A 15,328-nucleotide genomic window follows, 5' to 3' on the forward strand; every position below is an offset into this window, starting at 1 on the left:
GCTAAGCAGAACCAGAGAGGACTCAAGGAATTCCTTGAAAATTCCTCGCCTAATAAAAATTTGGTTTGTTTGTATGGAAGTGTTATTAACCTGAGATGTAGTGTTGTTCTCCAGTGCTGCATAGTGTTTTGAAAGAATGCAATGAGTGATGGATGTATTTTGTACACGTGTAGGATATGTAGCAGCCAACTGTGTGGAACACTGTCGAATGCTTTTCTGTAGTCTATATATGCCATGTGTATGTTTCTGTGTTGTCTGTGTGCTTGCCGTAGAATGACTGAATCTATGAGTAACTGTTCTTTGCATCCCCTGTGGTTTCTACGACAACCTTTTTGTTGTTCTGTTAGAATGTCGTGTTCTTCAACATGTTTGTATATTTTGTTTGCAATACAGGATGTCAATAATTTGTAGAGTGTTGGAAGACATGTAATTGGTCTGTATTGTGTGGGGTCTGTGGTATTGTTGTTTTTAGGTTTTCATGTAGGTGATGCCCTGAGTAAGAAAATTTGGCATGTCTTTGTGGATTGATGATGATGTGTGTTAGATGTTTAGCTAGTTCCTGGTGCAGTGATGTAAACTTTTTGTACCAGAAATTGTGAATGTTGTCTACACCAGGTGTCTTCCAGTTGTGTGTTCTGTTAACAGTGTATTGGAAATCATGTATGTTTATTTCAACACAGGGCATAGTTGGTATGTTGTGCAAGTTTCTGTTCTCCTCCTCGATCCAGCCTGCATCAGCATTGTGCGTGACAGCACTGGACCAAAGAGAAGACCAATATGTTGTGAGTTCTTCTTCTGTTGGTGTGCCACTGTGCTGTGTATCAGTGTTTGCTTTGTTATTAATTTGTCTGTAAAAGAGTTTTTCATTGTTTGTAAATAATTTATTTTGTTGTTTTCGTAGTGTACATGTTTTGTATCGTTTGAGTCTACGTGCTTTGACAGCAAGTTTTTGTTTTAGTGTATCAATGTATTCTGTAATGTGTGTGTTGTGATGTTCATTGTTTTGTGTGTGTTTTTATTTTCTTGAAAATGTTTTTGAGCTGTTTCCTTAATTTGGGTGTTATGTTGTTTTTAGTGTATTGTGTTAGCCTGCCTAATTGCTGTCTAATGTCATTTATTTGTGTTTCTATTCTTCTCTGCCAGGCAGGCTTGTGATAGAATTGTGTTTTTCTGTGTATTTGTCTGTGATTGTACTTTCAGTCCATGGTGTGTCACTACTGTGACTGCCCCAGCATAAACTAATGTATGAATGTCTGCGAGTGTAGAAATTGCAATGAATGTAGTGTGGTAGTAAGTGAGTGTTTACATAATTTAGTGTTTTTCCTACTTCCTTTGACGTGTTGATTTTTGGTATTCGTGGTCGTTGTGTGGGATCTGTACCTGTATGTTTAGTGAGTGTTTTCCTGAATATATAAGTGAGAGCGTATTAACTAAATCCAAGGTCTATGTTATCAGTGATGGATGAGGAAGTGTCTGTAGTATCATTAGTGGTAATTGTTGTATGTGTGTTATTATCAATGCTTGTTGCTGGATTATCCTGACAGGTTACATGATCTTCATTAATGTTAGATGTTTCTGTCTGTTGATGTATTTGATCAGCAACCTGTTGTTTTGATAAGTTCAAAGTGTTGTTTGTGAATAAGGTTGTTGTGTATAATTGTTTCTTTTTTGATCAACAACCCTTTGTTCGGTTTATTATTATTATTATGTTGGGTGTGAGATATACTCGGTTAACACCGGTGGCTGTGTACTATGCCGGACCAAAGTCAAGGCATAGTAACCAAAACAGAAATTAAAGAAGTGTATCAGTGTGTGTGTCTGTATTCAGGAATTTTCTCACAATATGACATGTATTCAATATAGTGGCCTTCTGTAGTGTGATGTATGTGTTTCTATTCAATTGTAATGTGCCCAGGCTTTTGTGTAGTGTGTGTGGTATGACACCTGTAGAGGAGAGAACAACAGGTACAATAAGCACCCTATCCATCCTCCACAGATGCCTTATTTCCTGGCAGAGTTCTGTGTACTTGCTAATTTTTTCAGTGCATGCGTTTTGTATATTGTGAGTGTTTGGAATGGATATGTCTATAATGTATGTGATTTTATTGTGTTTGTCAATGAGTGTGATGTCTGGTCTGTTGTGGTAAATTGTTTTATCTGTGATTATGGCTCTGTCGTAGTACATTTTGTGCGTGTTGTTTTCCAATACTGTCTGTGGAATGTATTTGTAATATGGTTCGTGGATGTCTACTAATTTGTGTTTCCTTTGCAAGCTCTTGGTGTATTATATTTGCTACTTGATTATGTCTGTGTAAATAATCTGTCTGTGCCAAGAGCTTGCAACCAGAGGTGATGTGTTGTATAGTTTCTGGCATGATGTGACATTTTCTGCATGTGTCATTTGTGAGTGTTGCATCTTTGAGTATGTGTTTTCTGTAGTTTTTAGTATTTATGACCTGATCCTGTATGGCAATCATGAATCCTTCCGTCTCCCCAAAGAGGCATCCCCGAGCTAACCAGCTGTTTGACGCAGTTTTGTCAACAAAATCCTGGGCCAGATCGTAAGGATGCCTGCCATGGAGTGCCTTTCGAGCCCACGATTGCTTAATGGTGTCTATGCTTTTTATATGTTGTGTTGTGTCCATATGATGTGAGTGTAAGTTTAATGGTGTGTTATTCGAGTCTGCTAGAGTTACTGCTTTATGTAATTGTGATGTTTCTTGTTTTTTGTAGAAAAACTCTCGCAGTGACTGTATTTGTTTGTAGTGAAGGTTAACTATGTCAATCAGGCCACGTCCGCCATCTTTACGTGGAAGGGTTAATCTTTCTGTGGCGGATTTAGGATGATGTTGTTTATGCTTAGTAAGTGTTGTTCTTGTTTTCCTTTGGAGTTGCTCAAGATCTGTGTGAGTCCAATGTATAACTCCAAAAGAATATGTGAGTACTGGGATGACATATGTGTTTATTGCTTTAACTGTGTGTTTTGCATTTAATTGTGTTCTGAGAATAGCATTTAACCTACTTTGGTATTCTTTAATTAATCTTTGCTTTATTTGTGTATGTTCTGTTAGTTTGGCCTGTTGGAATCCTAAATACTTGTAGAACTCGCCCTCTTCCATGGATTCAATAACGTCTCCATTTCCAAGTGCAAAATCTTCTTTCTTCAGGATTCCTTTTTCTATGTGAACTGTTTTGCATTTATCTAGGCCAAATTCCATTTGTATGTCCTTGGTGTATGAATGTGTGATTTGTAGGAGTTGATGAAGTTGTTTTTGTGTGGATGCATAAAGTTTTATGTCATCCATGTACATGAGATGTGACAGTGTAAACTGTGTTGTTTTTTCGTGTCTAATATTGTAACCATATTGCGTGTTGTTTAACATGTTGGATAATGGGTTCAGGGCTAAGCAGAACCAGAGAGGACTCAAGGAATCTCCTTGAAAAATTCCTCGCCTAATAAAAATTTGGTTTGTTTGTATGGAAGTGTTACTAACCCTGAGATGTAGTGTTGTTCTCCAGTGCTGCATAGTGTTTTGAAAGAATGCAATGAGTGATGGATGTATTTTGTACATGTGTAGGATATGTAGCAGCCAACTGTGTGGAACACTGTCGAATGCTTTTCTGTAGTCTATATATGCCATGTGTATGTTTCTGTGTTGTCTGTGTGCTTGCCGTAGAATGACTGAATCTATGAGTAACTGTTCTTTGCATCCCCTGTGGTTTCTACGACAACCTTTTTGTTGTTCTGTTAGAATGTCGTGTTCTTCAACATGTTTGTATATTTTGTTTGCAATACAGGATGTCAATAATTTGTAGAGTGTTGGAAGACATGTAATTGGTCTGTATTGTGTGGGGTCTGTGGTATTGTTGTTTTTAGGTTTCATGTAGGTGATGCCCTGAGTAAGAAAATTTGGCATGTCTTGTGGATTGATGATGATGTGTGTTAGATGTTTAGCTAGTTCCTGGTGCAGTGATGTAAACTTTTTGTACCAGAAATTGTGAATGTTGTCTACACCAGGTGTCTTCCAGTTGTGTGTTCTGTTAACAGTGTATTGGAAATCATGTATGTTTATTTCAACACAGGGCATAGTTGGTATGTTGTGCAAGTTTCTGTTCTCCTCCTCGATCCAGCCTGCATCAGCATTGTGCGTGACAACACTGGACCAAAGAGAAGACCAATATGTTGTGAGTTCTTCTTCTGTTGGTGTGCCACTGTGCTGTGTATCAGTGTTTGCTTTGTTATTAATTTGTCTGTAAAAGAGTTTTTCATTGTTTGTAAATAATTTATTTTGTTGTTTTCGTAGTGTACATGTTTTGTATCGTTTGAGTCTACGTGCTTTGGCAGCAAGTTTTTGTTTTAGTGTATCAATGTATTCTGTAATGCGTGTGTTGTGATGTTCATGTTTTGTGTGTGTTTTTATTTTCTTGAAAATGTTTTTGAGCTGTTTCCTTAATTTGGGTGTTATGTTGTTTTTAGTGTATTGTGTCAGCTTGCCTAATTGCTGTCTAATGTCATTTATTTGTATTTCTATTCTTCTCTGCCAGGCAGGCTTGTGATAGAATTTTGTTTTCTGTGTGTTTGTCTGTGATTGTACTTTCAGCCCATGGTGTGTCACTACTGTGACTGCTCCAGCATAAACTAATGTATGAATGTCTGCGAGTGTAGAAATTGAATGAATGTAGTGTGGTAGTAAGTGAGTGTTTACGTAATTTAGTGTTTTTCCTACTTCCTTTGACGTGTTGATTTTTGGTATTCGTGGTCGTTGTGTGGGATCTGTGCCTGTATATTTAGTGAGTGTTTCCTGAAATATATGTGAGAGCTGTATTAACTAAATCCATGTCTATGTTATCAGTGATGGATGAGGAAGTGTCTGTAGTATCATTAGTGGTAATTGTTGTATGTGTGTTATTATCAATGCTTGTTGCTGGATTATCCTGACAGGTTACATGATCTTCATTAATGTTAGATGTTTCTGTCTGTTGATGTATTTGATCAGCAACCTGTTGTTTGATAAGTTCAAGTGTTGTTTGTGGAATAAGGTTGTTGTGTATAATTGTTCTTTTTTGATCAACAACCCTTTGTTCGGTGACAGTGAGGTGAGGATACTGTTGTGTGAATCTATGGTGTAGTTGTTGTCTGTATGCTGTCATGTTTGTTTCGAGTTTTGTGATGGTGTAGTAACTACGGATGATAAACTTATTCATTTCTACTGTCCATTTCATCCGTTGGCGTGGTTTTCCAGTCTTTGTGGTCTGTGGATGCATTGCCACAGAAACACCAAGGCTGGGTTTGTTCCTCACATCTGTTGAGGGCATTGCAGTAGCCATGCTTGGGCCGGTGCTGCTTTCGCCACCGGTAACCAAGGGAGACTGTAGCCTATTTTTCGAACATGAGCCTCTGCCTAACCCACGAACGCGGACCTTGTTAACCCGGGCGACGTCCGAGCCGGTATCACACTTTGATCTAGTTATTACCATAATAAATATCTCCACAGAATGTGGGTGTGGTCACTCTTAGCTTCATTTCTCCCCATAGACCTTACTGGCATGGGTGTCCCTACCAGGAGCTTATGCTCCAGCCTGCATTGTCCTATGGATCAGTAAAATTACTGGGCTCTCCCACCACGACCAGGTGGTGACCACGGGAGAGTTATTATTATTATTATTATTATTATTATTATTATTATTATCAACTCGTCTCGATTATATATATAGATTATTCTAAATGTTAGCAGTTTAATTTTGTATTTTATTTTTTAAACTGCATCTAAATTCTACTTAGAGCTGGTTGATACTGAACTAAACTAGTCCAAAATGTTCTTTTCAAAAAAAAAAAAAAAAAAAAAAAAAATAAACTAGTCCAAAATGTTCTTTTCAAAAAATAAATACTTTGGTTAACTTGGTAATTATAATATTAAAAAAAAAAATTAATTAAATCAAAAACATTTGGATTTGATGACTACTTTCATAAATCATTAAAAACTTTATATTTTCTTTGTAAAACAAATATAGATAACATACATTTAAAATTTTTGTGAAATAACTGAAAAATAAACCTATTAACATACAATAATCTAAATTATTTATTCAATTTTATATTACTATAAGTCTATTTTCAACTACAGATTTAAGTGATATTAAAATATTAAATAATAAAATTTCATATAATTTTTTTAGAATTATATTTTTAGCTGCAGTAATTGCTTCTCACATTATGCTGTTTTTAAAGAGAGATTAAATATACTGAATATAATTTTACCTTAATTGTACAATCACTTGATCCAGATACAAGTCTATTTCCTTCAAGATGTAAACAACGAACTGTACCAGAATGGCCAACTAAAGTCATTACAGACCATGGACTATTAGTACGAATATTCCAGACCTAAAACATAAATTAATGATTTTAATAAACATGATAAAATGGATTTTATACAAGATTATTTCCAAATTAAAATTAAATTTATCTTTAGATATTAAATATATTTATGTTATAAAAATAACAGGATATATTCATACAAATTAATATTTATCTAAATTGAAATAAACTTTATGTGACATATTTTGTCATATTGTTTAATCTAATAATAGTGCACTAAATATTATTCTGATAGGCCGTTCAATTGAAATTATTTAATATAACTTTAAAACTTTAATAAATGTATATTTTTTCCCTCTTATAAAAATAATAAAATACATATATAAATATTGAAACTTGGCATACCAGTTACAGATGACATGTTAATAAAACAAATAGATAAATAATGATAACTTATAAAATGTATACACAAGTATATAGATTTTGTATTTGCTTACGATTTGTTTTCTTTTTTAAAAATTCCATTTGCCATAGTGTTTTAATAACTGCCAAATTCTATATTGATTTCTAACTTAAATACTTTTACAACAAACTACTTCAAACAACCTTTAATCTGTAGTTAAATTATTTACTTAATCTAACATTTTCGGGGGTTTACAGAATACCGGTGCAGGACAAAAGGCAGAAAAAGGAGCTATATTATATAGGGGCACTAAGAGATCGCTGGCGATAAGGATAGAAGAACATAAAAGGAATGTAAGATGCAGGCAACCTGTTATGGCGTTAGTGAACTATGCGATAGCGGATTTGTCTGAGGTGTCTATCAATTGGGATGATGCAGAAATTATACAGAAAGTGACAGACAGAAGACAGCTTAAATATACAGAGACGTGGCATATTTGCAAATACAATGAAAAAGAGCAAAGTATTAATTTTAAAGAATCGTATCGAGTCCCATCCGCTTGGAGAGCGGTTGGTATGCAGCTGTGAGAGAATGATCTGAGATTGCACAGCTGAAAATTTTAAAAGCATTCTAAATTGTAGAAATTTTTTTGAAATAACAGTTCTTTTGTCGATCCTGAAGAGGTTTAGTAAAGCTAACTGAAAATGTTAGATTAAGTAAATAATTTAACTGCAGATTAAAGGTTGTTTGAAGTAGTTTGTTGTGATTATAATAATGCAGTTTATATGGTAATTAAATACTTTTAGTAGTTTTCTATGTTTAATATTCTTTCTGTAGTTGTTATTATTTAATTAGCAGTGTTTTGGTTTAGTTTATTTATTACTCTCTTCAGATAATCAAAGAAATAACTGGTGCAAACATTAAATCAGAAAAATCTAATATCTTAACAGTTTCTTAAATAGTCTAAGTATAATATAAGGTTTAATAGTTTATATCCACACACAAAAACACACTGTATGTATATGTATAGTTAATGCAACATAATGAAATTATGATAAAATAAAAATTAATGCAGAACTAATTTTATCATAAGGATATATTAAAATAATTGCAGATTTTTATATTTAATCTTCATATACTTGTGAATAAATATGAATTATCATACTAATTTGATAAAATTTTTAAAAAATTATAAATTGTGTTAATTAATAATTAAAAAATATTACCTTTATTGTTTTATCTGAAGAACCACTAACAATTCTTGTATCATCAAACTGAACACAAAAGACACCTATAAACAAACAAAGCAAAAACTTTAAAATAATTGAATTTTATTAAATATAATAATAATTGATAATTTGTTACTAAATAACAACTAATTATTAGTTGACATTTAGTAGTAAGTAGTTAAGATTATACCCAAATTAATTTATAAAAAATTTTGAAAATAATATTGTAATTATGAGTGATTGACAAAAGCACTAATGAAGATTCTGAAAGATGGAAATTGTTATAATATGAATCAAAAATTACTATCATAGAAATCAAAATCTGGAAAATTATATTTTTAATAAAATATTTTTATGAAATTTTTATGTAAAAAATTACATTTTATAATAAAAATTACAACACCAATAAATATTATTTTTCTAATGTTTATTCACTTTTAAATATGATCAATTTTCAGACAGTATTTATAGTTTTCAAACTTACCAAAATATAATCTGAAAGATTTATGAGAAATTATTTAATAATAATTGTTCCAAATTACAAAACAGAATCTTAGCATTAAAATAATATATTTATAGTAAAACTAAGTTAAATAATAATAAAAAGAGCAAATAACTTTAAAAAGTAAGACTGCAGAATATTGTATGTGTTTAAAGCTTATTAAAACCATTTTTTATTTCATGTATACAAAAATCAGAGATTACTTATTTATTTACATCTGCAAAGTAGAGCTTATATACTGTATATTCTTCTCCAGTTAACACAGTTTCTAATAAGGAAATCAAAATATGATATCTAATTATATAAGCACTACTTTAATATTCTTTGTATTTGCTTTTATGAAATTAATTGTAAAACATATCTGAACATAATTATAAAGATTAAACAAAAAAACAATAACTATCATAACAAATTTGTTTGATCATATTTTACAACATAAACACATAAAAGTTTGGAAAAATTATATTAGTATTAGTTATAATAAATTGTAGAAAGAACAAGCAAAAGCTTTTATCAAATATTAAAAAATATTGCTGGATTTAATTTGAACCATTAAGCTTCAAGAGATCAGTCTAATACTAACCTGATCTAGCAGTTGTCAATGAAATTAGGAATAACTTGATGGCAAAATTAAAGTTATTAAATTCATTAGCATCTAAATATAAAAAAGCAATCTGCCAAAAATCAGTAGTTTAAATCTATCATTTTGCAATACCATCATCTACTTTTCATGTATGATAAAAAGAAATTTACATCTGATTTAAAATATCTCTAGAATTTTAACAACTTCTCCTTTCTAACAAACAATTAACTTCATTTTTTGTTAAAAATCTTGAAATACAAATAATACCACACAAGTCAAGGAGTCAAAACAGATTATTCCTAGTATAGATATTGAAGCACTTTCTCATTAAAAAAAGTAAACTAGAATATAAAGAATGTAACAGGAAAGTAACTCTTTAATAATATCATTAGTAAAAATTAAAATTTTTTTTCTGCCAAACAAAAATAAAGATTTTATATTAAACATATGTAGATATTGATGTACACAGGAATTACAAATTTTTAAAGTAATAAAAATTAAAAATCACTATGAGAATGAACTCTTCACCCAAAGCCAATTGTGATATAATCATTCTGCTTATTATTTTTGTAACATACAGGTTGTTAAAAATTCAAAATGCTATTATTAATATAGTAATAACTATTTTCACCTTATTAAAATATTTAGTAATTATGATTACCAATCACATTATTATATTCCTTCAATATTTTCATATTTTTTATCCCTTCTAAATCATGTAATTTAAAGTTTTTGATAGCTGATTTGTTTAGCTTAAAAACTCAGAAAATATTTAATCTCAATTCAATATTAAAAACAAACAAACACTTATCTTTTTTATAAACAATATTTAATACTTGTTTGGTAATCTTTCATATTTTTACATTCATAAAGTAAAAAGTTTCTTTAACCAGAATCTAATAGATATTAGCTTTAATTGTTATTAAATACATAAAATAATATACCTTGAGTATGTCCATGGAAAGTTCGAACATGACAATACCCTTTTAACCAGTTTCTTTGCAAACGATATCTTTCAGCAAAAGCTTGTTTCCAATCAACTCCACCATTTGGAAGACGATAATTAATCATCTGTTTCTGTTCAGCTGCACGAGATAATTGCCACTGAGGCTGGCGACAGAACCTTTGCCACAAACACGGTTCACTTGCTAATACATTCCATGATTTGCAAACCATAGCACTCATAGAGAGGCTAACTAATAACAAAAAGAATTAATAAGAATTTATTACCTCTTCATAAAAAATTCGTACATATATCAAAATAATTCAAAAATCTACAACATATCAAATAATCTACAAAAACAACCACTCATACCTTTAAATGCAGTAAGAATTTTACTTTTTGTAATGTTTTCAGTCTTTTTAAATGCCTTTCCTCAGGATAAAAACCAATTGCAATTTAAAAATAAGAACAAAAGCTGTTCTCTGGAACAATTTGCATTTGGAAATTTTAATACTTTAGAATCCCAATCATTTAACTGCACCTGTCAGACTGCCATATAGATTACAAATATAAATTGACAAAGATGACATATTCTAACATTGAAAATTAATACTTACATGTCAGATTTAAATATAAATATATAAAAAATAAACAAGAGTGACAAAAAATCCTGACCTTAGCAAATAACATGCAAATATACAAAGCATTTACAAGTGCAAATAGTAAAATAAAGACGGTAACGCAATATCCAGTGCATGGAAAGCTCTAAAACTGAACTAAAATGTTAAAGTACAGAAGTAGAAAATATTGTATATTTCATGTAAATTATCTGTTAAGGACATGTTTTCTCATCATTCTTGTTGTTTATTTTTTTATATATTCATATTTAAATCTGTCATATACATGTTAATTTTCAATGTTAGAATATGTCATCTTTGTTGATTTATATTTGTAATCTACATAGAGGTCCAACACGTGCTGTTAAGCAATTGGGATTCTAAAGCGTTAACATTTTGAAATGCAAATTGTTTCAGAGGACAGCTTGTATTCTTATTTTTATATTGTAATCAATTTTTATCCTGAAGAAGGGCATTTAAATGACCAAAAACATTAGAAAAGGGTATGAGTAGCTGTTTTTGTAGTTTATGACAAATGCAGTTTTACTGAATGGTGGTATCAAGTAATATTTTATATATATTGTTAAAATTTTTTTTGTTTATTGATACTTGAAATAAAATTTGAATTAAAATATATCATAGAAATTTATCATTTTAATACAATAATTAAATTTTTTATTTTATATATGTAAATAGTCATATAATTATTTAAGCGTTATTAAATTTTATTTTTAAAATATCAAATAGATTTTTAAAACAACTTAAAAAAATTGATGCAATTATTGTTTGTGATATTAAAACATTACAGATTTTATATTTTTGTTCAAATATTTTCTAAAAAATCAAAAAATTATTTATAATTTATTTATTCATCTTAAATTCATAAAAATTTGAATAGAGGTGTTACAAAAATCTTTGTCAAACTGAAGTAATGAGAATGAGCTTCACTAATGCTAAATTTGTTGTTATTTATTTAGTGTTCATCTGACATTTAACATTTGTAATTGTACCATGTCAGCATATTTTATGCAGAAATGTCCATCAATTCATATAAGATTTAAGTGATTTTATTGCACATTATTTATACAATTTATGTTATTTTGTCAGGTTTATGTTAAACACCAAAATTCAATTTGAATTTTGGTGTTTAACATAAACCTGAATCTTCCTAGGCAAAATAAATTAGATAAAATGGGCTACAACTTTTAATCATATTTTAATTTTAAAAATCATGTGACTTTTGGTCCAGACCATAAAATTATATATAGTTAATGAGGCTTCTGGCCCCTAAGTTTTCAGGCGAACGGACAGACAATGGAAATGTATAGGTCTGCAATTTGAATTGCAGCCCAATAAAACTAAACTAATTCTAAAATATAATTTCTGAAGGAGAATGCTTTGTTTAATTATTTTAATAAATGTAATTTGAAGCACAAAGACAACCCTATACACTTTACTATGTTAAATGAGTTTAACAAAACAAAATTCCCCAAAAATTATATAGGGTTAGTGTTTCAAATTACACTAATTCCAAAAGTGGAAAAGATTTTTGGGTACTACAATACCAAAAATATGCTAAATCTGGCAACCTGCTCATCTGTACTGAAGCCTACTGAGTGAAGGGAACATTTGTGATAGAAGCACTATATTAAGAGTACCACATTTTGATTCCAAAAATGAGTGATAAATTGAAATTAATTAAAAAACTTAATTTACTATATAATTATCACTGTAGAAAAAGAAAAATACTGTATATTTTACAAGTATAATAAAAAAAAATGTTCAGCTAAATGGAGATTTATCATCATAGAAGATGCCATTCAATCAAACTAATATAACTTGTGCAGAAACTATATTTCTTATCATTATAGAAGGATTTATCAGTATAATGATAATTATACTGATAATGCTGTGCCAAGGTTTAATTGTATGCAAAAATTTATAAACAGTTATTTACAAAATATATTAATTGGATTGTTAAAGCCACTGCAAACTGCAGCTTTGTGAGAGCAAAATGAATGATGCAAGTGTATGCTCATATCACTACACTAGCAAAGGGATAACTACATGGGCACGAAGAAAGGAGCAGGGCCTTTGATGTCATCAGGTGCGCTAGTGCACATTTGCTAGCGTTTTGCTCTCACAAAGCTGTAGTTTGCTGCAGCTCTTATGTTGAGTAAATGCTGTAAACCTTTAAAACTGTCAGAAAACTTTTATAAGTTATAACTAATTTTAAGAACAATTTATTAGAATTTATGAATTAGTTAAGTTAATATTATAACTTAAAATGCAATTATAACAGTATCAAGATATTTTTTTTAACTTATAATAACAAAGATATAGTATAGTTGACAAATTTTACATATTAACACATCTTTTATGTCCATATTAAATTTATAGAACAGAAATAAACCATTTCATTTTAACAAAAATTTGTCAAAGAATCTGAAAATTATCCATTCAATTAAAGATATCAACTTTATAATATTCCCTTAAAAAAATAATAATTGTATTATCTTTATTTCAAAGGAAAAAAAACCCTAGGTTCATATGAATCATATGGAAATATCATTTAGATCTGGGATTGTCATGAAAAGAATGTCAAAATATAGTGAAATGTACTGTACTTTTTAAAATGCCTATATATTTTTATTTACAGAGAACATTGTTTGTTCCATTCAAGTAAATATTTTTTCTTACATTCTTAAATAGCTCTTATTAATCTAATTGATTTTGGTTTGAAAATAATTCATAATTAAAATTTTAAATATATCATAATATCAAAATTTGAATCATTAATTTGTATTGCAAATTATCTTAATTGTTAAAATCAATATTACTTTCTATGTTATTTTTTCTTTTCCTTTATTCATAAAATTATATGTTGAGAGTAACATATGCAAAAACATCTGTTTTCATGTACCAGTTCATAGGATATGATATAATTATTACCAGCTGTTTTCATAAATAAAAAATTTCAACTTAAAATTTTTAAATCTTATCTGTCAGACTTCTTCATTAGAATCTGTTACACATAATTTGTGTAATTCTGTTGATTGCTTGAATAAAAATTTATTAAGTTTTTATTATTTTACATTAAATCAAAAATAAATTAATTAAATAGTAATTTCATGTTAAAAATGAAAACAAATCATATTTCTAACCTGTATCAAGAAAAGACAGTATATATAAAGCTAAATTTTGTGGTAACCATGATAACAAATCTTCACAATTTGGAGGACAAAACTGATGCATAATTGGAGCCATTGTTACAGATAACATGTGATTTTGAGAAGCACCACACTGATTCTGAAATAAAATATTAAAAATATAAGAAAAATTAACATTTTAGCTATGAAATTACTATTTTATAAAATTTAAACAAATCAGTATTAAATATATTTAATTTTACAACTTAAAAAAGCATAATAATTAAAAATTTAACAAAGTTATTTTTAGAAAACATATTTTACATTCAAGTACTAATGTAATAAATTCTGTAATACTTACTTTCAATTGAAATTGCTAAGTTAGTGTTAAATAATATGCATAAAATTTAAAACACTATTAATTAAATCTAGAATGATGCGGTGCATGTTGTGTGTTCCCAATCTGCGATATATTGTTAGTGAGTGGAGAACAAGTACCAGAGTACACGCTGCATTGTTCTAGATTATAACCACATGATAAGCTTATATAAAGAAATTGTCCGTCAGAAAGGTGATAGATTAACATATAAACGTGTTCCCACTATCTATAATATCCTCAGAAATGGAAAGGACAACACCGACATGCTTAGGGTACCATGAGTTTATAGAATTATGTTGAGAGACAATAGAGTAGTGTGTGATCTTGAGTACATCGACACCACCAAGCAATCACTTAAAATAAGGCTTGCAGAACACAGATATGATATTGATAAAAGAAAATACAACACCACCCTAGCCAGGTAAGCCAGAGACAATGACGTTTAAGCCTATCTAGCCAAAGCTTCTATTATACGACAATCTAAGCATGACAACCAAATCAAGATACTAGAAGCTCTTGAGATATTCAAATTTGAAAAGAAAGACTTTTGCATCAATTTCAAGGATGAAAAACAATTATCTTATGCCTGGCAATCTTTACACCAACAATGATGATTGATATAAAATTCTTTTTTATTTTTTATTTTTGTAAATTCTTGTTTATATTTATATTTTATTGTGTATTACAGAATTTATATTATTGTATATCACATTATATACACTTGTGCATTTTTATGTATTTGAGCATTTTCAAATAATCTTAAAATGTTCCTTTCCTTGCATTCCATTTTGGAACACTTTAACCTGAAGATAATCTCCTATGTAGATCAAAAACAATTGTATTTTATCTGCATTAAACTATGCTAGAATTTCATTTATAAGGTTCATAGGTTTGCGTTTTTTATGACATACAGGTAACTCCCATATAACATGGGAGTTGTTCCAAAAAATTGCCATGTTATGCAAATCCGTGTTATATGAAACAAAGAACTAATACGAAAAGGAGAGTTAGGTTCCAAAAATTAAAAAACATGCTATTATATTTTCATAATTAAGATAAATATCTTTATGAAAATTTTAAGTGATACGTATTAATATAATTCAAATAATGTTTTCTTTGTCATCACTAAGCACTATTAATCAAGGGCATTTTCTTTTTTGCAAGTTATCCTTATCCTCTGAGCATTTTCCTGCATTATCTTCAG

At 29.6% G+C, this 15,328-nt stretch overlaps 1 protein-coding gene across 1 annotated transcript in view; it reads right to left on the minus strand.

Moving 5' to 3' along the window:
- Positions 1–6,216: 6,216 nt before the first annotated feature.
- Positions 6,217–15,328, minus strand: part of LOC136982938 (uncharacterized) — a 31,255-nt gene continuing 22,143 nt past the window's right edge. The window contains exons 4-7 of the mRNA XM_067279514.1: positions 13,761–13,905; positions 9,981–10,232; positions 7,949–8,013; positions 6,217–6,385 (exon numbers count right to left, since the gene is read on the minus strand). Of these exons, the coding sequence (XP_067135615.1) occupies positions 6,224–6,385; positions 7,949–8,013; positions 9,981–10,232; positions 13,761–13,905 (624 nt within the window). The 3' untranslated portion in view covers positions 6,217–6,223. The remainder of the gene's footprint in view (positions 6,386–7,948; positions 8,014–9,980; positions 10,233–13,760; positions 13,906–15,328) is intronic.

Source organism: Centruroides vittatus, unplaced genomic scaffold, assembly GCF_030686945.1.
Source record: "Centruroides vittatus isolate TY-2023 unplaced genomic scaffold, ASM3068694v2 contig_874, whole genome shotgun sequence".
In the NCBI taxonomy this organism is placed as follows: Eukaryota; Metazoa; Arthropoda; class Arachnida; order Scorpiones; family Buthidae; genus Centruroides; species Centruroides vittatus.